At 34.2% G+C, this 25,990-nt stretch overlaps 1 protein-coding gene across 15 annotated transcripts in view; it reads right to left on the bottom strand.

The window, feature by feature from the left end:
- Nucleotides 1-833: 833 nt before the first annotated feature.
- The window catches only part of LOC127941596 (formin-binding protein 1), a 61,921-nt gene continuing 36,764 nt past the window's right edge, over nucleotides 834-25,990 (bottom strand). Inside the window, exons 7-20 of one of the 15 annotated variants that reach the window (XM_052536806.1) lie at nucleotides 23,971-24,099; nucleotides 23,573-23,719; nucleotides 21,870-22,064; nucleotides 18,373-18,564; nucleotides 15,066-15,152; nucleotides 12,632-12,646; nucleotides 11,037-11,072; nucleotides 8,947-9,056; nucleotides 8,108-8,240; nucleotides 7,869-7,996; nucleotides 7,532-7,683; nucleotides 6,050-6,208; nucleotides 5,260-5,295; nucleotides 834-3,984 (exon numbers count right to left, since the gene is read on the bottom strand). In XM_052536806.1, the coding sequence (XP_052392766.1) occupies nucleotides 3,977-3,984; nucleotides 5,260-5,295; nucleotides 6,050-6,208; nucleotides 7,532-7,683; nucleotides 7,869-7,996; nucleotides 8,108-8,240; nucleotides 8,947-9,056; nucleotides 11,037-11,072; nucleotides 12,632-12,646; nucleotides 15,066-15,152; nucleotides 18,373-18,564; nucleotides 21,870-22,064; nucleotides 23,573-23,719; nucleotides 23,971-24,099 (1,527 nt within the window). In that variant the 3' untranslated portion in view covers nucleotides 834-3,976. Of the gene's footprint in view, nucleotides 3,985-5,259; nucleotides 5,296-6,014; nucleotides 6,209-7,531; nucleotides 7,684-7,868; nucleotides 7,997-8,107; nucleotides 8,241-8,946; nucleotides 9,057-11,036; nucleotides 11,073-12,631; nucleotides 12,647-15,065; nucleotides 15,153-18,372; nucleotides 18,565-21,869; nucleotides 22,065-23,572; nucleotides 23,720-23,970; nucleotides 24,100-25,990 lie in introns of those variants that run through there. The other 14 variants (XM_052536807.1, XM_052536813.1, XM_052536808.1 and 11 more) reach the window with 14 other exon arrangements.

The following is a 25,990-nucleotide window of genomic DNA, read 5'->3' as shown; positions in this document are numbered from 1 at the left end:
TCGTGGACAATATAATGGGCGGTAGCTGGCCATTATGCTCATTGACGGTGACTGATTTAAAACTGGAAAACATACTTTGTTCTTATGGTGTGTATTACATATTGTAGTTTAGACATATCGGTATACACGTTATAAGCGTATTATTTTGATTTATGTTTTTAAAAAGCTTTTTTTGCCATCCCTTGGACCAGCGCAATGCTTTCTCATTTGCATCTCCGACATGTCAACCAATCACAATGACGATACAACAAACGTCACAGAATCTTGCCGACATGTCGACCAATCATAACGACGCAACAATTACGTCACAGACTCTTGCCCAGGAAGTAAACACAAGCCCATGCAGTGTAAAACCTTACTGTCTATGTGTAAAACCCATTGTTGCAACACGACTGATATAATGTATGTTATGTGTTTTAATTCGCAATTTTAAATATTAATGTTTTTTAAACTTTAAATATTCATATGTGGAGCATGGAAGTTAAGAGCTAATGGTTTGCAGTGTTCGTTTGGCCATTAATATTAGTACATTTCAACTGAACCAATGAATAATTACATATTTTGTTCTGAATTCTTATGGATGGTATAATAATACTTGTTAGTAAAGTTAATAATAAGTGTAAATGTGTACATATTTTTCTTATTTTCAGCCCTGATTCTGACAGTGTGTTAATTATTTTTGTGTAAAATTTTACACAAAATTTTTGTAAAATTTGTGTAAAGTCTAGGATACAATTTTAATATACAAATATGCTGGTAACTTTAGACAAACACACATTCACACTCACACACACACACACACACACACACAAAGTGATACACTGAGACAATAATTCATTGATTTTTTCCCTCTATCTTTAATTGGCACAGTTAACACATACAAAGTCTTCAGTGCTCCAAAACACAAGCATAACAAATTGAACACAAACAAAAAAGTGCAAAACAAACATTTGGCAGACCCACCAAACGAGACCCCCCCCCCCCCCCCAAAAAAAAAATTCATTTAGCAAAGCAGAGAAAAGAAACTGGGACATTTTTATTAATCAAAATTTAAAAATAGACTCTTACCATGGATTGGTAGTTCACTCTTATTTATAGACTTGTACTTATAGATATACATATATATATTTATATTTCTCTGATTTGGGAATGGTGTTTTGTAGCCCCAAAAAGAGCAGGTAGGGGCAGAGGGCTAATAACTCTTGTCACTGACAAGCCAAATAAGACAGCTGTGTGTATGTATGTGTCATACAGCGATAGCCGACAGAGTATAACAATGCTAAAAAAGATGAAATAAAGTTGTTTTGCAATTGTTTTGTTCTCGAAGAGAGACAGAGCACTTGAGAAAGTATGTTTGGAAGACACACAAAATGACGTTTTCCTCTTCAAGATGGTGAGATGTTTCAAAAACCTTCTCATTTAGTACATGTGTTTATATTTACAGGTTCATCAATAGCGAGTGAGTCAGTTATTCTGAGAGGCTGCTCAATGCATTCAACATAAAACATAATAATCCATCAATAAGCGCTTTGTTAAAAATAAGAGAAGCATTCTTCTTAAAATAGCAGATCTGTGGCATGTGCTAATTTTTATTTTCCATAATGATGCCTGTAGCGACGTAGATGTTTTGGAGTTCAAACCTACTTAATCAAGAAAAAATAATAATTAAGATTAAATAAGTAAAACCTCTCATGGATCCAAAATGACTGTGAGAGAGAATTTAAAAATATAAAAAAACAAGTTGAAATTATTATGTGCCTCAGGGATGGTGAGTAAAGATTGGAAGATGATGAAAAAAAAATGTATTCACACACAAAAAAAACCTGAAAAATCAAACTCCCCTTTGTCAAACCTCAGTGATTACATTAAAAAGGGCTGGAAACAATCAGTTGAATTAAAAACCTCCAAGTCTATTCCTCAGGTTAAGAGAGCCATACAAACTCTCACAGCTCACATTATGCATGTCAAAATATCTGGTTAACCTGTACATTTGGCTCATAGTACAATTAAACATTACATACTGTATATATATATATATATATATATATATATATATATATAAAACCAGCGAAACCAATGAGGTTGCGAGGTTCTCAGCTGGGTGCTCCACAGGGTAAAACCATGAAGACATGAACAAAAAAGCTGTCACAATAAATACATATCCATATCAACAGGACATTAGCCTATTCATGAGTGTAGATATAATCCCTCCCTGGCCTGACAAACAAATACAGCATTTAAGCATGATGATTGGACGGTTAAGGTAAAGCAGGAAGTCTAATAGATGAAATGAATGAACATGTGAATCACTGAAGGGACATTAGATAAAAATGAGTTGGATAAGATGGCAAACAGACAGACAGTATTAGTAATTGCACTGGAAGGGCGGAGACAGAGGAGGTGCCAGGGCAAGCAGACATGCTATTGGCCAGTGAAGCCCCGCCCCTGACATGTGCAACAGCCATATGAGCAACCAATGGCCAGCAGCTTTTATTTTTGGGAGGTGGAGTCAAAGGGTCTAAAGGGGTGTGGCCTGAGAAAGGAGCCGGAATGAGTGACATCATATAGAATTGCAATGTTACGTTCCAACTCAAGAAAGATTCCAGCTTGCAACTTGGAAAAGTGCAACAGAACGGCACTTAAAGACATTTCACATCATACGGCAGAACATGTGGTTAATGGTACACAAATGCTTTCAAGCAAATAAAATGTATGAATGAGTCAAAGTTCCTACATCGTAAGTTTATATACATGATTTGTTGATATTCATACACCTGTAAAACATGCTTGCATTGCCGTTTTGTCTCTTAATACACTAAAAGTTAAGAACAATTATAGTTTATTAATGTTTTCGAAAGAAGTCTCTTCTGCTCATCGAGGCTGGATTTATTTGATCATAAATACAGCATAAACAGTAATATTGTTATATATTGATAATATACAATTATAAATCTTTTGTCTATTTTAATGTATTTTTAAAATGTCATTTATATTTATATTTTTGTGGAAACCGTGATACACTTCCATTCAAAAGTAAGAAAAAAAAAAAAGAAAAGAAAAGAATATTGAACATTTTTATTCAGAAGGGATGCATGTAATTGATCGAAAGTGACAGTGAAGACATTTATAATGTTACAAAAGAGTTTTATTTAAATGAATTTCTCTAATCTATTCATCAAAGGATCCTGAAAACTGTTTCTGCATTGAAGATGATAAGAACCATTATTAATAACCGACCACCATAATTCAACATCATAATTGAGCAGTAAATCCAAATATGACCATGTTTTTTGAAGGATCATGTGACTCTGAAGCCGGGAGTAATGATGCTGAAAAGTCAGCAAGACATCACAAGAATAAATAAAAAATCAACTATTTTAAATTGTAAAAAACAACAACAACTTTTTACTGTTTTTGCTGTATTTTCGACAAATAAATGCAGACTTCTTTCAAAACACTACAAAATCTTAATTGTTCCAACTTTTGTCCAGTAGTGTACATTATCTTTCGAGCATCAAGCTTTGTATTGTAGGAATATGGATGGAACGCAGCACTGTTGTGGTACCAAAAATTCAGCTCCTTTTCCAGACCACATTCCCAGGGTTTTAGTTCGAGGAAATTTAAGACCTTTAAAGACAAACACACATACGTACACTCACTCAGTCACACAGGCTGAAAGAAAGTTTAGCGCCATTCAGCAGCGATGAAGAGCCGTAAAGCAAAATGATATATGCAGATCATATTCACCTTATTATAAAATAACAAACAGGTAATAAATCTAAATGCCATTATATTTCTCTGATTCGCTGTTAAAGTTCCTCTCTACAGCAGGAGATGTCTCTATAGCCTGGTCCTCTCTGTATTTTGTGTCTGTCTCTCATCTGTCTCACTTTATGGCGGTTCATGGAGGGAAGGCTGTAGTTTCCTCACATGTGGCTGCTGTTTGCCCTGCAACACTGAGTCCTCCTTCCTTACTTTACGAATCTGCAGTCATACAAACAAACAAACATATGAAAAACAAAAGAAAAACATGTTAGACTTGGTGTAGTGATGGATTCATGCCCACTATTAAAAAGCTTTTCACACTATACTTAACCCTGGGTTATCACATCAGTGTTGTTTCAGTATTATTTATATACTAATAAAGTATTTATTTATATTTATATTTATTTATACATTTTAATGTTTTAGTCTTTTTTTTTGTGCTTTTGTCATTTTTATTAGCTTTTATTAATTTTTATTTCAGATATTATTTTTAGATTTTTTTTGGGGGGGGGGGGGTCATTTTATTTCAGTTAGCTTTCAAGGCAACGTTTAATTTTTTTTTTTTTAGGTTTTTCATCTAATACATATTTTATTTTATTTCAGCTTCTTTCCAATTCACAAAAATACATTTTAAGAACTACAAAGCTCCACACATAACATGCATGAGAAAAATAAGAAATATTTCCTATAATTTATTAATTTGTTCCCATGATATATTAATTAGTTCCCTTGATTTAGGTAAATCATGGCCGCAGTTTAAATAAATTGAAACAGTTTACAACATGACCAAATTTAATTAAAACGAGTGAAAAATGAATAAGCCCTGCAAACAATTGTATCGATCGTGCTTGCAATTTTAAAACTAGAAGTGCCAAATGTACACAGCAATTAACCCATGATAAACGAACAGTGTGAGACATGAAGCAAGGTAATCCAGGGTTAAAACCAACTACAATAACAAGTGTGAGAAGCCAGTTTGAATGCATACCTAAACACATACATATGAGCTGTACACTTACAAAATAAACTGGAAAATGACAATGTAAACATATAGGATTGTTTTTAGGATGATTTATAATATGCATGATTTGTTGGCAAGAGTAATTCAGTGTTCTTGGTTGAATTCAAGAACAAATGTGACCAGAAACGCACCCAAACATGCATTTATGCAGCAAAAAGCTGCTAAAAACTCACTCAAACTGTCAGGTTCGCAGAAACATACTCAGACTTAGTTTAGTGTTTTCAGCAATCCAGATCTGTGCGTAGGTTATCTCTCTCTGTGTTTGCATGTCACTTTGCAGACAATTCTAACCTAAAGGCGGCGTAAGTAGGTTAATGCATGTCTAAACTGCAATTAAATTCAGACTCCAACACTTCATTCAGAGGAAATCACACTTGTGCAGTATTAAACTGTTTTAAATGTCAAACCCGATTCATTCCAGATCTCTTCAAACACACGGTTAACACACTCAACAAATACTCTTTCCGTCTCACCCTCAGAAAGAAAAACCCTTCTCCAGGAAAACACATCTGTGAGGACGGAAACATTCAGAAAAGATTCATATTCACCTCACATTTAACGCCATCTCAGCTCTGAGGAATAAATATCAGGAGCACCAAACAAGATTGTGTGGATGTGATGCGTACTATGCAATCATGTGCTTTTAATCATTTATGTTGTTTTTGTAAACGTTGTTTTCCAGCGTTATTTCTTCTTTTTAAGGCTATTAATATCAACTACAAGTGTTGAGATTGAACACAACTTGAAGAAATAATACAGTTAACAGTCTCAACCTAACACGTATTTGCAAGTGATGTGTTTTTCACAAATATAATTAGTGAAAAGGAAACTATAAATGTTTTGGCGGCTTGTAAACTGTTTATTATTACTAGGGCTTGACTAGTGGTTATGAAAATTGTTTTTCAGGGGAAAACCACGAGCCTAATTTGACCTTCAGTTCATTTACATATGAAAACAGTACTAAAACTCTTTATATATTTGTGTGTTGCATTTTCCTGTACATTTATTCAGAGTGAGCTAACATGCACTGCTACTCAATATAACAAGATACCACCGACCATATTAAACTATGGTGGGCTGATGTCTAAAAGCATCATGTGCTAAGACATATACAATCATTTAGTCTGTCCGATTTACCAAAATCAGTCTAAAAAGTCTCACTGTTGGCTTGGAGAGAGTCACACACACCCCCTAGACGTCTCCTTTAGTGTTCATACGCAAACACAGGACCTAAAGCTTTGGGTCATATGTAGGTTATAGCACCTTTGGCATTGGAGTCCAGAAAGACCTCGACGTAGGATGTGGGGACGTAACCCTCCTCTTCCTCGTTTCTTCTAACACGCGTCCATCCGTCACCTTTGTCTTCCTCTATTACATACAAGAGCTCACCCTCCGTTACTGAGATGGTGCCTTCATTAACACCTACAGAGAAAATCAGAATCAATCCACAAATAAATAAATTAAATATGTGTACACACCACCATTTAAAAGTTTGGGGTCAGTAAGAATATTTCATGTTTTTTAAAGAAGCAAGCCTGCATTTACTTGATCAAGAATACAGTTAAAACATTTAATATTATTACAATTAAAAATAAGTATTTTCTATTCTAATATATCTAAAAATGCAATTTAATCCTGTGATGCAAAGCTGAAATTTCAGCAACATTACAACATTCTTCAGTGTCGCATGATCCTTCAGAAATCATTATTATATGCTGCTCAAGAAACATATTATTATTATTATTATTATTAATGTTGAAAACGGTTGTACTTTCTTTTTTCAGAATAATTTGTTTATTTAGCATTTACTTGAAACGGAAATCTTTATTAATATTATAAATGTCCTTACTGGACAATTTAATGTGTCCTTGTAAGGTAACACTTACAATAAGGTTCCATTAGTTAGCTTGAGTTAATGAATTAACTAACCTTTACTAACAATGAACATTTCAGTATTTATACTCCAATAATTTGAATTTGGACTGCAATACCTAGTTCAACCACTCGGTGTCAATCCTACATACAGCACCTTTAAAGCTGCAGTAGGTAACTTTTGTAAAAATATATTTTTTACATATTTGTTAAACCTGTCATTATGTCCTGACAGTAGAATATGAGACAGATAATCTGTGAAAAAATCCAGCTCCTCTGGCTCCTCCCAGTGGTCCTATTGTCATTTGCAGAAATCCATCGCTCCCATTAAGAAACAACCAATCAGAGCTGCGGTCCGTAACTTTGTTTGTGTTCAAAATGTAGAAAAATGTATATAATAAGCGAGTACACCATGAATCCATTTTCCAAACCGTGTTTTTGGCTTGTCCTGAATCACGGGGGTACACCTATAATAAGTGTTTATATGCTGACTATTTTAGATTGCTTCGGGGGTAGCGCGGCGGAGTAACCCTTTGTGATTCTTCATAGACATAAACAGAGAGAAGTAGTTCCGGCTACGATGTTCTTCCGCAAGACGCAAGCAGTTCTGTTTATTAACAGCTAGAGCATCAAAAGTTACCGACTGCAGCTTTAACTGATGTTAACAAATGGAGCCTTACTGTAAATTGTTACCATATATACATATAAACCACTTTTTTGAGGTTTTATTTCTTAGGATGCTGTCTTAGCAGGTACTTGACAGCAGACAGTGAGGCAGCTAACTAGGGTTTGAAACAGAGCCCATATTTTTGCTGTAAATGTTTGTTTAATTATGTATTAATATTGTTTATTATGCATTTGCAAATGAAATACCATCAAATGGGTAAAGGGCTTTGCAGGTGCCAATGGTCGGTTGAATTTCTTCATCTGCATCATCAAATTCATCTCCAGACTCCACTGTTTCGGGTTGGACTTTACTCTGGACCTCAGAACTCGGTTCCTCTGTATAACTGCCATCCGGACTGCTCCATCACACACACACACACACACACACAAACACAAACACATACGTACACAATAACTATAGCACCTGTCTGCAAAGTACAGTGATTATAAAGTGACTGTAAATTCAGTGTGTATGTAAATATAAAAAATAATAATATTCTTATTTGATAGATTTGTGTGTGTGTGTGTGTGAGTGAGTGTGTACCTCTCTCTATCCTGTGCACAGTTGTTGTTGGTGGGTGGCGTGCTGTTTTGGGTCTCGTATAGAACACTCGTTCTCTTCGGAGGGTCACTCTTTACTGGCATTCTTCCTTCGACCTCCGCTAACCAGCCCTAAAGCACACACACACACACACACACACACACACACACACACTCATTTCCACTTAACTGAACAATTCATCCAGGCCTGTGCTGTATTTGGAGATGCTAAACGACACGCACCTCAAACTTCTGTGCCTCCGCCTGCAGTTTCTCAATGTTTTGGGCGATCTCTGCTAACCGAGGGTCCACGCTGTTGGGATCCCCCATCTGTGGGTTCTTTATGTACACTTCCTTCATTTTAGTCAAAGCATCTCTACAGAGAAAAAGTACACATACATAAATTTGCTGAATAAATACAAGAATAACCCGACCTAGTCAACATCTTTTTATTTTTTTTTTACATTACATTCTTGAGTCCTAATTAATATTGTGTATCTTTTTCAAAACTCATTTCATACTGTGTTGAATAATATTGTGCTTTTTGAAAGTTAAAGATGGCTAAAGATACTAAGGGTTTTAAAATACTAAACCATTTTATTTAAATTTGATTTTTTTTTCCAATAAACATGTTGAGAACCATATGTTCTCAAAAAAATGTTGGAATCCTGTAAGAAAATCCCCAGGCATATCTTTGGATTTCTTTACAAATTCTTTACAAATCAGATTCCTTAAGGATTTTCTTATATAAACATTAATTATACATGCATTTTTTCAAATGAATATTAAACATTTAAACAATTAAGAGGGTAAAAAAAAAACAAGAAATGAAAACAAAAAAGTGAAAAAGAACTATATAAATAAATAAATGTAGTAGTTATGTAACTAAATAAATATGTATGCAAATAAATAATTAAATAAATACATTTTATTAATAAATTGTGTAACTAATAAATGTTGCAAATGTATGAAAATGAATAAAATAAGCAAATAAACATGTAGATAAATACAATAATATTAAAAAGTCAAATTAAACAACAAGTAAGAAAGTAAATGATATGAGTTTGTGTATCTTCGTGTACCTCTGGTCCATCTCTTTCTGTATGTCTTTATTGATGTCGTCGATCTTCGCCTGAAGCTTCTTCCTTCTCTGCTCTGGAGGAAGATGACTGAAGTCCTCAGGATTCGCACCCTGAGAGGAGGACAGACAAGTGAATATCTGCACCTTAAATACTAACACTGTCCTGTTAGAATCTGCAAATATATAAACAAATATGCATATGTATAAAGGGGGAGGGCCAAACCAGGACACATCCAATCACATCAAGGAACTATTAAAGAATCTTCTGTTCCTGTCATCTGGTTGGCTAGCTGCCTTTGGCAAAGAGCCAATCAGCTTTCAAATCAAGTGTTTATCAAAGGCAAACCAGATGAGCTAATTAACCTATTCAGTCCAATGCCAACAACAACACTGATTAAACAAAATGTTCATAAAATAAACTCTAATCTTGCTGGCTCATCTTTGAAATCGAATTCTGGTTGAGCTGAGAGATTTGGTTTGCATCTGTCCTTATGTGCCCTCTTTCTTTCTCGCTCCAATATCCTGTTCCAGTCTACATTAATGTATTGATCCTCTGAACACTTTTTCCGCGTTAGTTCTCTCTGGCATGCAGTATTTGCCACAATGATTTCAACCACATGGTGGCGCTAAAGAGCTATGAATTTGGGGAGGTTAAACCTGCTGCAATGTTCTTTAACCCTATGAAGCCTACTGTATCATTTTGATACCCACATTTAAGACCTCTAACAATCAACATGATTAAAACACATGCTTTCTGTTGTCTTATCAATACTTTTTTTAAGTATTTAAGTAAAGTAAAAGGCCAATTAGTATAAATTAGGTCATGGTACATGTCTTTTTTCTGTGAAATCTTAGTAAACGTGTGAATAGCTTTTATATTGTTAGTAATATTTCAAGACGAACACTTACTCGACTGAAGCAACTTTTCACTTGATTATCCATATATAATTTGTTTTTAAAAATCATGTTCAAATGTATCAAATATGATTCGTAAGACTTTTGAGTAAAGTTTATTTGTTCATATCTCAATCATCATTTAATCTTATTCTTTCACAGCATTTCTATAATTTGAGTTTGGACTGAGTAGGTGGACGGATGTTTCTTTCTACAATGCAATGCAATGCAAAGTCTCACTAAAAGGTCAAAGGTCACAAAGCAGGCACAGCGACCTTACCCCTTCTTCCACATCTCCATACTGTCATGCAACAATAAACAACCAGATTTCTCTGAGCATGCATTGCTCTGTCACTCAAAATACAGTTAAATAAAACCACAAAATCATTCCAGGCAAATATTGAAAATTAATAATCAAGATCTACACAAGCACAAAATCCATGCTAAACTTGTTATACTCACCCTCTTCGAAACAAAGACAAATTTTTAAAATAAATCGTTAATTATGTAACATTTTGATAACTGATAATTAACAAATAAAAATAGATTTAAAAAAATTCCGAAATAAACTCAAAGTAATTATATGGATCAAATACGAATATCTATGAACAGATTTATGTTTAAATTTAACCAAACATTACCTACAGTATAATAGTCAACTATAAATCACACTACACCATCAGTGTTTCAATAATCAATGTAAAAAGTTTTGGGCAGGGCTAAAATAACAAGACACTCTGTGATTGGTTTAAATATTTGATCTATTCTAATCACTGATTATTATAAACAACACTTGATATATTCCACCCTCAGGTCATTCAAAACCAATCTGTCTTAATTTCTACAGTGAAACATGAAAAAAAGATATTTAGCAAAATGTGCATGCTGCTCTTTTCCATAATAAAAAAGAGTGAAAAGTAAAAACTAAGCATCTCCTTTTGTGGACCACAGGGGGGGAAAAAATTAAGCCAGATGTTTAGAATGACATATATATAAATTCTGCATGTGAACTATTTCTTTAATTTACACTATTACGTCAACAGATTCTATAAACTACATTCAAAATGATCGCATTTCAGCATATTATGCCACACATCTGGTTAGGGATCAAATTAATCAAATTGTTTGAAATTCATAAAGACCGAATCATGGAGAGATAAACAAACACAGGGACAAAACAAACGGGTTTCAGATCACCTCAATAAGGTTCCGCACGTGGGCATTGAGTGAGAGCTACACAGAGGGACAGTCGCCACAGCAACAAGACAAAACAAAACAGACATCAACAAAAAGATAAATCAGACAACAACATGGTTTTAAACTTAAAAAGACACAAAGGTCAAATTATATTACAAAACAATGCCAAAAGTGTTGTTAAAGGGATAGTTCACCCCAAAATTTAAATGTGCTGTTAATTTACTCTCCCTCAGGCCATCCAAGAGCAAGGCAATTTTTCTGGTGTGTAAAACAATAAAAATGATTTTCAGCTGAAACTGTGGTCCGTGTTGATTCATGAAATGCAAATCAGCAGCTACCAGCACTTTGAGAGACAAAAAAGCATTTACATGCCAAGTTAAGTCCCGTGACTCCTGTCGATATACTGAGGTCTTATGAAGCAAAACGATCGGTCTGTGCAAGATGCTGAACATTATTTACAACATTATTACCTGTTACTCAGAGCCTCAGGCAAATAGGATTCTTTGTTTCAATGAACTGAATCAAAAACACATTCACCAAGTGAAAGTCGTGACATCTGCCAAGTATGGTAGCCCATACTCGGAATTGGTGCTCCGCATTTAACTAAGTGCACACACACATCCAGAGCAGTGGGCAGCTATAGATCCAGCGCCCGGGAAGCAATGAGGGGTTCAGTGCCTTGCCCAAGGGCACTTCAGCCATGGGTATTGAGAGAGTGGAAGAGAGCACTGTTCATTCACTCCCTCCCACCAACAACTCCTGCCAGCACCGAGACTTGAACCTGCAACCTTCTGGTAACTAATCAGGCTCTCTAACCATTACGCCACAGCTGCCGCAAAGGAATTAGCTGTTTCTGTTAGGCGAACATTATGACCACTACACTACAGAAACTCAAGTGCATAAACTTGTTATATAAAAAATATTTTATATAAACAATGAATAAACATTTCACCCCTTGATTCATGTGCTCGGTTCACTCGTGCATATCACCGGCTCACTGATCTTTGGATAGTTTCCTCAATTCAGTGACTGCTGGAGAAACTGGAGCACTGAAAGAGTTGGCAAAACCAGTGTTATTGGATCATATAAGCTGATACTTTGGCTCATTTTGAGTCTGGGTGACTGTCAGGCACTGTCAGGAACTTTGTTTTTTTGTTTTGGTGAACCGGTTCATTCAGTTTACTAAAAGAGCCGGTTCAAAAGAACGATTCCGTCATAAACCGGTCATCACTCTGGACCGTTTGTCTGAGGCTCTAGAATACAGTTAATAATGTTCAGTTTATTGCACAGACTGATTGTTTCACTTCATAAGACCTCAATATAAAGTCTGTAGCCACAGGTATGTTTTTTTTTTTAATTCTCAAAAATGGGCAGCCGATGAATCACCGAGGACCAACCATGGTTTGAGCTCTTCTTTACTTCTTTAAATCTTGGATTACCTTGGCAAATTGTAATTTTTGGGTGAACTATCCCTGTAAAAAAATATCCGTAATGGTTGAACACAAAGGAACAAAGCGATGTTAAAGGACCATGTGTTACTACAGCGACGGACATGCTACGGTCATGCTGCTACGACATCATGAGATCATGCTTACCAGCTTTAAAGAGAGCTTCTCACAGACGAAAAGAGAGAGCAATCGAGGGAATGAACCGAGAGAAGAGAGAAAACATCAGAGGGAGCAACATCAGACCGCTGTACACGTCATACACACACATGCAGGTGTGATCATGACTTATGATGTCACTGATGAAGCCCACTACATCATAGTTCACATTTGGCTGGCCGGCAGTATTTTGTGCTCCATTATGAGACGGATTTCTGCTGGCAGAGCCATGGGAAATTAAGTGGAAAGCCTCACTTTGGCACTGGAACTGGGAAAGTGCATACAGGTTTGGAATGACATTACAAAATTGTAATTTTTATTAATATTGTACCCTAATGACACAACAATGTTCAACAAACCCGCTTTACCGCCGTAGTTTGATGCATTTGCATACAAGGAGATCAAATAGGAAGCAATTTGATTTTATCCATCAGCAATTGACTGGCATTTCTTTTTGATGCAGTGAACTTCAGCCGGTACCAATGAACCAATTACACACAAAGTTACAGGGTCACATGAGGATGACATCATCAGTTCTAAAGCAATAGTCAGCCAATAAACAGATCGCATCAGGAATGGGTGTACAAGAGAGAAGACAGAGGGAAGAGAAAGAGAAACAAAAATGAGAATGAGAATATTCTCAATAAATGGGCTTGTTTTTGAGGAGGCCATCACACCAGAGAGGATTCTGGGTAATCATACCTGAGAGGGGATCTCAAAACAAAGCAATTAATAGAGAAAAAGTAGCAAAATGTGGTGAAATGTGAAGTAAACAGCTAGTTTTGACAGAACACCGGAGATTGCTAAATTATTATTTTAATCATGAGAGATTAATAAGAGATTTTTAAAAACAAAAAACATGATTTAAAATGAGATGTAAATTAAATAAAATTTTAATATGTAATAAACAAATCTTGAAAAAAAAAAGAAATATAAAGATTTATTTTAAAAATAAAGTATGATCATGCAAAATGCAGCATATAGAATTTTAGAAAATTAACATGAATCAAAATATGCAAAATGCATGAAAAAAGCAAATATTTATTATTTATTTATTAAAAAAGTATATTTATTTTGTGCACCTTGGAATAAAGCATGATTATCATGCAAAAAATATGATTTCATATAAAAAAAACTTGAGATAAAAAACACATGTACATAAATAATTATTCAAATAAAAACACAAAATATATAATTAGGTTGTTTGTTCGTTTATTTATTTACTTTATTTAATGACCTCAGTTTGAAATAAGGCATGCAGATTCTGAAAAATATATATTTATTACTTTAATTTTAAGGAAGCTGTGAGAGCAAAAACCTCTATATTTCTTTGAAGACATACATTGTTGTCTGGACTTCTTCATATTTTAGGGTGCTCAAAGTATGGAGTTATTTATTTATTTATTTGTATGGTTTTGACATATTTTGACAAATGCGTAAACACACTGAAACGAACGTACAATTCAATGTTCTCAAACTCATGAATGTGCCAGCAGGATGTAGAATTCAATACATTTATAACGGATATAGATAGCATACACAGACGGGATTGTTTGTGTGAACGTGATGTACATACAGATAAACATCCAATATATCAAAAGCAGCAAAATGCCACCAAAAGGGGTGAATTCTGAACGTATCGTTGTGTTTGATAAAGTGTTACGAGCAGCGGAAGGCTCAAATATGATACACAAGCCTAGCATTCAGAAGTCGCACTCGTGACACTTTGAGAATTAACCCCTCCCACACAAGCTGATTTGTTGCCAGAGCACAGGGGGCGGAGCCAGGCTGCTGGGGTTGCACATGGGAGGTGGGGCAAAAGCCAGAAGAGCCAATGAGGGAGTCAATTAATGATGATGTAACTCTTCTCAATTACAAATGGAGTTTAATAGCGAAATATCAGACATTAACCTCATTCAAGGGATGAATTCAAAGTGATACAAATTAATGAAGAAATTCACATTTTTGAACAATATCACATTAATAAAAAAATGAGGTTAAGTCTGTTAAATATATTTACTCTTATTTCAACTATCATTCAAGCACACACACACACACAACTCTGTTTTAATAATAATAATAATAATATCTAATCCTAATAATCAAAAACTTACCCAAACCCTAATAGAAAATATTGAGTTAAAAATTAATATATATATATATATATATATATATATATATATATATATATATATATATATATATATATATATATATATATATATATATATATATATATATATATATATATATATATATATATATATATATATATATATATATATATATATATATATATACACACCCATACAAAATGTACTTATTTTTCCAAAATGAACATGTCTCAAAATATCTGGAAAATTTGTATTATCTAAGTATGCCTAAGTAAACCCACACACACTCTTGCCTCCTCTCACACACTTACGACATATTGCCTGGCCTCGAAAGCATACGTAGGCCGACCGAGAGTCCTCTTCATGATTTCTTTATTATAATAGAGAGAATGGGCAGACTGCAGCAAAAAATAAACCCTAATTAAACACACACTCACACATGACTATACAAACACACACTCATGCACACCCCATCTCTCAACAAGCACACTTCAATACATAAATATACACTCAAAGCAGTTTTACACTGGGATAAACACACATACACACTTTCTGCATCAATAAACCTGCAAACATCCAATTCAAACACACACACACACCTAACTGACACCAAAACACACTGACATTAATCTTTAAGATGTTCTCTGATTATTATAGTCTTACATAATAAATAAGTGACATGTCATAGTTGTATAAACTACAGTTTTGTAGTGCAGCCAGCAAAAATAACAATAATACAAATGAATACAAATCCAACTCCTTCAGTAAAAATGCTGTAAAACACACTACCATTGAAAAGTTTGGGGTCAGTAGTCTCTAGCTAAGTATCTAATTCTCACCAAGGCTGCATTTGCTTGATTAAATATACAGTAAAAACTACAAAATTATGAAATATTATTGCAATTTAAAACAAGTGTTTTCTATGTTCATATATTTTAAAATATAATTTATTTCTGTGATCAAAGCTAAATTTTCAGCATCATTCCTCCAGTCTTCAGTGTCACATGACCCTTCAGAAATCATTCTAATATGCTGATTTAATGGTAAAGAAACATTTCCGATCATTATCAATGTTGGAAAAAGTTGTGCTGCTTCATATTTTTGGGGAAGTAATTTTCTTAGGACTCTCTGATGAATACAAAGTTCAAAAGAAAACATTTGTAACATTATAAAGACATCACTTTTAATCAATTTAATGCGTCCTTGCTGAATATAAGCCTTAACTTTATGCCGACCTCAAATTTTTGAAGAGTAGTGTGGATCAAATCATGTAAACCATAAACACATATATCATAAACAAGCCAGGAGCACAAATGGAGAGAATGAAATTATCAAAGACCTTCATGTGTTCAATTCTGTTCCTCTAGTTTGAAACATTTGTGTCTATAACATCCTTTCTTTCTTCAGCGGTGACCTGATTCATGCCGCGAGCATTACTGTTGAAGATGTGGACAATACGCTTCAGCACTCTCTGACAGATGATCGGTCAAAAACAGGAAATGATAAATCAGTTTTTTTGTTTACTGGCCATCTATCCTTGTGAAGCTGAGAGGAATATCAGTGCAGTTTGAAAAGATAAAAATATCGGAGCTTTGCACAGGGACATGGGAAAGCGGGATCTGCTCCGTTATCTGCTCTGCTTTGAGTCTGTTATCTAACAAAGTCATTCAAAAGTCTGAATCTCTCCACACACGCGCGGAAACATGTGGACGGCCTTCCTGAAGGGAAGGTGAATCTGGGCTGACTTTATCAGAAAGTCACATGTCAGCGTGTGTGTAAATAGAAGACATTGTTTCTGTGTGTTTGTGTGTGTGTAATCGCATTACTCAGGATAAACCTTTATGTTTGAGCACCCTTTTTTATTTTATCTGTCACCGCAGGGTGCCTTCGACTGGCGCCCCGTGTGTATAACTGTGTTTGCACGTATCTGAAAACGTGAGACAGTGAAATCATGTTTAAACGCAAACAATGAAACATTAGAAAGAGAGAGAGACTGACAGAGAGAGAGAGAGAGAACGAGAGACAAGAGTGGATTTCATCAGCTGCGTGAGGTGGAGGAAAAAGGAGCCGAAAAATATAAACAATTCCAGTGTTGCTTCCAGAATCATGACATCATCGCCTGCGGATTCCGAGGCATACTATGACATCATCGCTTCAGAAGCTAATGCTGCCTTCAAGTCCTTCAAAGTCAATATTTAGACATGTGTGGTCATTTTTCATTTGGTATGAAAAACATTCAGTTTCATATTTAATTCACACGTTTCCACAAAGGCAGGAACAGTTTTTAGCACAAGTGCAATAAAATAAAGGGCAAGGAATAATGTTTTAATTTAGCATAATTTAATATAATACAATATTTAAATGTAAGTTTGTTTGTTTGTTTTTTGGTAAAAACTCAATTGTTTTCTAAAATGCTTGCCGTGATGGTTTTATTAAAACTAAATTTAAATTAAATAACATAAATATTAGATGGAAAAGATAATTGTAAAAACCGTAAACAAAAATACTGCCTTAGCAAATAACTGAAATAATTAGCACTAAAATGTATAAATCTAAAACTGAAAAAAATATATCATGCTAAATAGAAATCTGTAAAAAAAATATATATATAAAAATGACAAAAGCATATAACAAAATTTACTAAAACTTAAAAATAAAAACAGAAAGTGTAAATATAAAATCTAATTCAAAATGAAATAAATAAATTACAAGGACTAAAACTGAAGTAAATTAACGCTAAATAGAAATAGAAAACTAATAAAAATGACAAAAGTACATAAATAAAATTACTATTTTTCAAAAACTAAAAAATTACAAATTGAAATTAAAAATATAAATATAAAATCTAATTCAAAATATTAATACTAATAATACTAAAATAACACTGGTTGTGGCAGAGATTCTTAGCAATAAAAAAAATACCATACCATAACGTATTTATTTGTGTACAACCAAAATATATAAACCAACTGTATTCAAAATCTATTTTTTAGGATCTTAAGAAAAAAAACAAAAAAAAAGAAAATTTCCCTGATTAGAAAATTTCATTATAGAGGGACACTAAAAAGTCTAGGTAAAAGACGAACACAAAATGTAGTTAAATTCTGGAAAATGTACAAATATCAACAGCATTAAAAATCAATACATATAAATAAATATTACTCAAAAATCTATAATATTATACAAAATATAATAAATAAATGTAAAATAAAACATAAAAATTAACAATACAACCACTGTTTACTATCCATTAAAACAAGAATTATTGCTAAATAAATAACATAAATAAATTAATAAATAAATATATATATATATATATTTTTTTTTTTTTTAATCACCTCAAGGCACAGAAACATTCCTTCCTAAATTCCAAATATGATATGATTCTGTCATGACTTAAAGGCAGCACTAGTCACATTATGACATTAATTGTTATATTTAGATTATGATGCAAAAACACTTTAAATGAATCATTCGACTCCTTTTTTCTCAATGGAAGCGTACACAGACATGAGATGACAGGCGATGACAGGCACAGAGCGGCACACGTGCACCCACACACTTACTTTAACACGTGTACGTGGAAGACGTGGAACGCCAGCATGCACGGATACTTACCCCTCGCCGGAGGCTCCTGAGGCAGTGCATTTTGGGCTTGGAGGTCATGAGGTCGTTGAATCGGTAGGACAAGGGCTCCTTGGACTGTTTGGGGGTCTGGGGAGTGGGGCAAGGGTCAGGGGTCACAGCAGAAGGTGAGGGAGGGTCAGGGGGGGACTGGTGAGGTATGGGGGACGTTAACAGGGACATAAGCTACCGGTAAGACACGAGCCACAGAGCAGCGACCAGTGAGTGAGAGAGGTTAACACAGAGAGAGAGAGAGAGAGAGAGAGGGGTGCGGACCAAATCGATCCAGAAAGAGGTAAACAAAAAAGGAGGGGGAACACAAAACAAGAGAAATAAGGACCCAAAAATGAAACCAATTAATCAATTAATCAATTAATAGAACAAAGGAGAACGCAAACTAAAACGGAACGTAAAAGAAACGGCAACTGAAAGAAACACGCTGCAGCTGTGGTGTTATTAACCCTGTGAGCGAGAGAGTTAGTGCGTTAAACTCTGTTCTGTACATCCGGGTCACATGCAGGGGTCAAATCACAGCAGAACCATTTCAAGGGACAGATCACCCAGAAATATACATCACGTCAATGACTGTGGTTCTTCCGTGGAACTCAAAAAGAGATGTTTATGATGCTTTTTCAATGTCACTGAAGCGGATGGGGACCCTTTCATTGCATGGCAAAAGAGTGGCATAAATATTCCTTTTTTCTTTTTGTGTTGCATGGAAGAAAGTCAGTCAGTGAGGGTGAGTAAATGATTCATTTCTGGCTGAACTGTCCCTTTAACAAACATTGCATGCACAGCACACACACACACACACACACACACTCCTCTAATGCACAAAGACTGATTTCAGGTCAACCATTCGCTCTTGTTCTCTCTCTTTTTCACTTTCTTATTAGCGAGCTGCCAAAAGCATGATGGAGAAATTAATGAACGTGCGTTCTGGGAGAGCTCACATTAACGGTTCAGTTCCCAACAGACTAGACAACCTGCTAAAACATCACAGACAAAATCTGCTCTTCATGCATTCGGAAAAACCGAGATAAGTCGAAATCTGCACAAGTGTGCCGAACACCACAGGAAATAATCAAACTGGTGTGTGCAATAATGCACTTACAGTGGAAGTCCATGGAACAATTGCATAACCAGAAGTAGTCCTTCCACTACAAGGACGATTTATACAACTTTACAGCTCAAATAACATATTTTGTAAAACAATTTAAAAAATAATTGCTTTAGCGTTATTAATATTTTTGTTTTTAACCCTCCCAGAATGTCTTGCCTTATTTTAGTATTATTTATATACTTGTACAGCATTTATGAATATTTTGAATTTGATTCGATTTTTAGATATTTTTTATTTTTGTTCAATTTAGAATTTTTTTTTTGTGCTATTGTCATTTTAATTGGTAATTCAAATAGCTACATATATTAAAAAAAAAAAGATTAATTAAGCATAAATTCCGGACTTTTTTTGCGTATGGCTATTTACGCATACATTTATTATTTTGTTTTAGTTTTAGTAATTTAAGTATGTCAACTTGTTTTATTTTAGTTAGCAGCCAAGGCAACTTTTTATATATATATTATTTACATTTAGCTTTATTTCCACTTTATTTTACTTTACAAACATGATTTTTAATATTTCAGATCTACTTAATTCTATTGACTTCCCATGTAAGTGCATTGCAGTAAACAGCATTTCTCCTTGTTTTTACAAAGTTGAGCTGATGTCCTGTGGTACTCGACAGCATGTCACAGATGCTGCCAACAGAGCTTAACTCGTATTGAACCCAGAGGATTCCTATAATCTTCACCATCACACGTAAACACAAGAGCGATTTCTACTTCTAACCCTGTAGAACCTTCTCAGGCATAAACAGCATTAATCAGACACAAAGCTGTGCATGAGACGTGTGAGCGTTTAGTGTTTAGATGACCGTATTATTCTATAGAGATTCTAAGTAAAGTCTTGTGATAATGTTTTATGTTATTTCTGATCACAAACAGACACAATACGCACACAAAACACACACAGGATAGACGTGAACTGACAAACACAGGCTATGATTGGAACAGAGTACTACATACTTCTATTACTTTTTAACCAATGTGTATATTATGCCCAATATGTAAATGGACTACTACTGTACATTTGCCAAAATTTGTATTATACAAAACAAAGCACACCACATGGAATATGATATTCCATAATGCAATCCACAAAAAAATTGTTTCCAGAATATCAGTCACAATATTACACAGACTGTCAAATTTTGCAACATATTTACACAAAACCGAACTACAAATGCATAACCATATTTATTTCTGAAATGGCAACTGGATGCCACTTGTTGTCAAATTAAATATGAAGTGATCATGTGACTACAATGTATTTATCATGAAGTTTTGCATGAATTAAAATAAATATATTATGTATTTAATTACGTATTTAAGTCATTTCTGCTCACCAAGACTTCATTTATCTGATCAAAAATACAGTAAAATCAATAATAGTGTGAAAAATTATTACAATTTAAAATAACTGTTTTCTATTTGGATATATTATAAAGTGTAATTTATTTCTGCGATGCAAAGCTGAATTTTCAGCATCATTGCTACAGTCTTCAGGGTCACATGACCCTTCAGAAATCATTTTAATATGCTGATTTGTTTCTCAAAACATTTCTTAATATTATTAATGTTGAAAACAGTGTGTCATCTGAATGAATAGAAAGTTCAAAATAACATTAATTGTGAAATGTTGTATTAGAAATATCTTTATAGTCACTTAATCAGTTTAATGCATCCTTATTGCATAAAATAATACAAAAAAACTTTTGAACTATATATACTAAATAACTGTAAAAAGTATATATTCTGTACAGTATGGACAACTAGTTTTCCATTCCACCCATAGCCACACAAACACACCTCATTAAATATGCATGACAGTGTTAATGCTCACATCCTGGTCCTGCGAGGTTAGGCGGGGTTTGGACTGAGCATGCTCAGTAAGACCGAAGCCTTTGATACAAATGTCAAAGGTCACAAGAAGACAAAGAAAGACGAGGAAAAGGAATAAGAACGTGGTTACCATGGGAAAAGCAACGATGAGAGGCTGGAGAAGGAAGTTACTCTCGGTTTGAAAGGACAACACAAGAATAAAGGGTTCACAGGGTTACGTTTCTCTGCAATGTCAAAGGTCAAAGGTGAGGCATCTCGGGCCGGTGCATTAGTATGTTATCGGTGGAGCGTCAGGATGAACGTGGAACATTTGTATTTTCGTGCAGGTGAACAAAGAGAAGGGAAAGGAGAACGCTGGTGGGAGCATTTACAACCACTACAAAAAAAACTACACAAATACAAACAACCTACAAATGAAATTAGACAAGCATAAACTAAATCAAAACTAACAATCACTCTCATGAGCTTCCAGATCAGTCTGTGCTGTTCATTACTTGAGTTTTGGAAGTACAGTATGTGTGTGTTACCTTGTTTTTCTTGATGAAAGGCCAGAGAGTTTTGCCCTTGCACTTGCTGGAACGGTCCCCTTTGCTGTCCGTGCGTGAGTTCGTGAGGCTGGTCTCAGACACCGTCCTCTTCATCGCCTGACCGTAGTCTTCAAACTCCACATCACCAGGAGGCTCGAACCCAGACTTATACGACTCTATGACCTGAGAGGAGTCCTGCAGGGGAACGCAGCACAGACAGTCTTACTGTGGGAGTTTGAGCAATTTTATTCTGTGTTTTTGTTTTTTGTTTTTTAGCACTTATATATATATATTAGTTTAAAATAAAATAAGCTCATTAGTATTGCTACAAAACAATCACTTCCCAAAAATATGTCTTATCACATTTTTATTTTTACGATGCCTCTAAAAGGAGGTTTTGTCTTTCAGTTTCATATACTGAATATTATATCGATATCTAAATACATAATTTCTGCAATTGCGCTGTCAGTAAATAATTAAAAAGACAGGAAACATGCATTAAAAACCTTTCAGTGATACTGGGCTACATCAGAGGATATCTTTTTAGATGGCATATTTAATTTGTCTCAAATGATAATAAGGCTGTAAAGGGCAAACCACTTACAAAGCCTTCAATATGTAATATTGTGTCATTATTACTTATATCCTTATTACAATATTAGCTATATAATTGAAAATATGTATTTACACAAATTTCTATTACCGTATTTTCCGGACTATAAGTCACACTTTTTTTCATAGTTTGGCTGGTCCTGCTACTTATAGTCAGGTGCGACTTATTTATCAAAATTAATTTGACATGAACCAAGAGATATGAACCAAGAGAAAACAATACCGTCTCCAGCCGTGAGAGGGCGCTCTATACTGTATGCTGTAGACGGTAATGTTTTCTCTTTTTTCTAAATAAATGCGACTTATAGTCCAGTATGTTTTTTTTCTCATCATGACGTATTTTTGGACTGATGCGACATACTCAGGTGCGACTTATGGTCCGAAAAATACGTACATAAACCTGAAACAAATAAAAAAATTAAACGTGAGCTAAGTTTGCTGCCTGTAAGACCTTTGTTGTTGTTATTTTTTTAATTATTACTTAATTGTTTATTTTATCATTAAATTGATAAAGTTACAAAAGATTTTCCAATAAATGCTGTTCTTTTGAACTTTCTATTCATTAAATAATCCTGACAAAACGTTGCCAAAAAAATATGAAGCAGCACTGTTTTCAACATTGATGATAATAATCAGAAATGCTTCTGAGCAGCAAATTAGCATATCAGAATAATTTCTTAAGGATCATGTGATAGTAGACTGGAGTAATGATGCTGAAAATACAGGTTTGATCACAGGAATAAATTACATTTTACAATATATTCAAAAAGAAAAGAGCTACTTTAAATGGTAATAATATTTCACAATTTCACTGAATTTCTAATCAAATAAATGAGCCCAAGACAGTAAAACATCTTATAGACCCAAACATTTGAACAGCAGTTGAAGACATTTCACAGCCCTGTTCTTTGCCATTCCTTTTCTATGAAATGTCTAACCAAACGGCCAGAGACTGATCCTAGATCAGCGATGGAGTCAGTAATGAGGTTAAATGTGTCAGGAGATGTGTCTTGTTCAATTCAGATTGAGTTTCTATGAGAGAATAAGAGGTATTTTAAACAGAAAAGGATGCGACAGAGTGTGTTACTTACATTCTTGGGTTCGATGGACTCGGCTACTTGTGTTATTCCGTCCAGGCATTTCCCAATGATGGGCAGAATCTGTCGGTCCACCTCTGCATATGTCTTCAGCGACTCGCCCATTCGCTCTATCCTCTTCTCCTCCATTGCCTGGATCTTCTGCTCTCAAAACACACACACACACACACACACAGATTTAGTGTGTGTATATTTGAGTAGAGATCTGAGAGATCAGGAACTGTTCCATGCATATCGTGTTTTGGGGTGTGTTTATGCTGTTACTTCATTTGCATTATTCACAATAGTGAATTCATAAATAATACAGCTGGTGCATGCAAATAAACAAGAATATTAGTAGCTTATTCATTCCCAGTGAATGTTTCTGTGTGTGTGTGTGTGTGCGTGTGCACCTGGAAGATATTAGGGATGATGGTGTAATAATGTTCGTTCTGTTCCTGGTTGAACTTCTGGAGGTATGAGGAATATTCATTCTTGCTGTCAGAAGCCATCTGGTGTCTCATCTGAGCCTGCTGCCGTGCCTAAAAGAGGGAGAATTAAATATTATTGATTATTCTATATTGTTAAAATTAATTTGATTAATTATACCCCTAAAAGCCACATGGACTTAAACATATATGCTAAATAAGAGCCCACACGTTTTGCATCTTCCTACATCTTTGCAAGAACATTAACATTCAGATGATTAAAATCGCATGGTTTTCTAAAGTCATAATTAGTTTCAAACTTGTCTGATGTTTAATATACCGCTATGCGTAATTCGATTTTTAACCAATGAGATTTCATTGCGGGCGGGGCTACCTGGTGTGATGACGCAGAAATCAATAAAAAGACAAAAACTCTCATTTAAATGGAAGAGATGCTGTTATCGCTGTGACTGGAGAATGTAGTGCACTCAAAATAACACACTTTTGTTTTCAGACTCAATGACTTCCCCTAAATTCACTCACAAACCTCAAAATCCACTCGCACTGACTCTATGCTATTATATTATTGTTATATTATTATCTATACTATTATACTATTATCTAGCTTATATACTGACCCAATATAGAAACACCTTTAGCTTAATTCTCACAGATTCGTTTATATCTAACACACACTTCAGAGTGTAACGGCAAATATGACATACATGTGAAAGGCTAAAATAAAATCTACAAGACATAAACATCCTACACAACGCTCAAGAGCTCTTGTGGTTTGAAGAAATATTCAAATGCATGCTGCTGAAATAAACGCAATTCTAAAGTATACTAATGCATTTTAACGATACAGAGAAAGCAGTGTCATGTCAACCACATCCTGATCCGATTCTAGGAAATCACACTGGTTAACCTGAGCTTCAGTGTTGCCATGAAAACACTCAAACTTCACCAGCAGCTCAGCAAAAGCAGACGTGTGCATGAGCCGACAGGAAGTTCAGAAAAATATATGCTAAAATTACATTTGCACTCACTGCTTGTGCATTTAATTTTTTTCTTAAATGTAAGAATATTTAAATGTAGGAATATTGCATTCAAATACATACTATTTATATTCAAATACACACACATTTATATATATATATATGATATAAAAACATATTAGTTTTTAGTTTTTATATATATTTTTATTTCATACAAAATAAAATAAAAAATTATATACAAAATATAAATAAATACAACAATTTTTGGTTTTTATATGATTTTTATTTTTATATTAAAATGTACTATTGTATCTTAAATGTACTAAATGCACTATTCGTACATTTAAATATTCTTATATTTGAGGGAAAAAAGTAATGCACAAGCAATGAGTGATATGCCATTTTTATTTTATTTAAATCTAATTATAATGTAAATAAACTGATAGTAATATAAATATAAATAAATTACATATAAATGTATATAAATAAACAGAATGAATATTATTTAATAATCAAATTTACATTTTCAATTTTAAGCATATACATTTTAATAACATATTATTTTATTTGATAAATTATAAAAGTCAATTAAAAATCAATTACAAATAAATGGAAGGTGAACATACAGCATAGATTTTTAATTACATATTTATTTTGTTTTTGTATTTTAATTTAATTTAATATACATATATAATTAATTTATTTGTATAATTTATATTATATTATATTATATTATATTATATTATATTATATTTTTTGCACAACTCAGACAGACCACCAGATGCTGATGATTCATAAACACACACAAGTACACACCTCCTAAATAAACTGTGATATGGTAAGCAACATTTATACATGGGCCAGCAGAACAGGTCGCTTCAAAATTTACATGTTTAAATATTCATGCCTGGAGCGATGTGACTGGTGGAGCAGCAGCACAGACAAACTTTAATCAAGCCTGTGACTGGTTTGCCTTTCAGCAGGTGTGTGGTGTGGGCGTGGCCATG

This window comes from Carassius gibelio, chromosome A21 (assembly GCF_023724105.1).
Source record: "Carassius gibelio isolate Cgi1373 ecotype wild population from Czech Republic chromosome A21, carGib1.2-hapl.c, whole genome shotgun sequence".
Lineage (NCBI taxonomy): Eukaryota > Metazoa > Chordata > Actinopteri > Cypriniformes > Cyprinidae > Carassius > Carassius gibelio.
The sequence above is the reverse complement of the archived record's forward strand: the minus strand, read 5'-3'. Positions and strand labels throughout refer to the sequence as shown.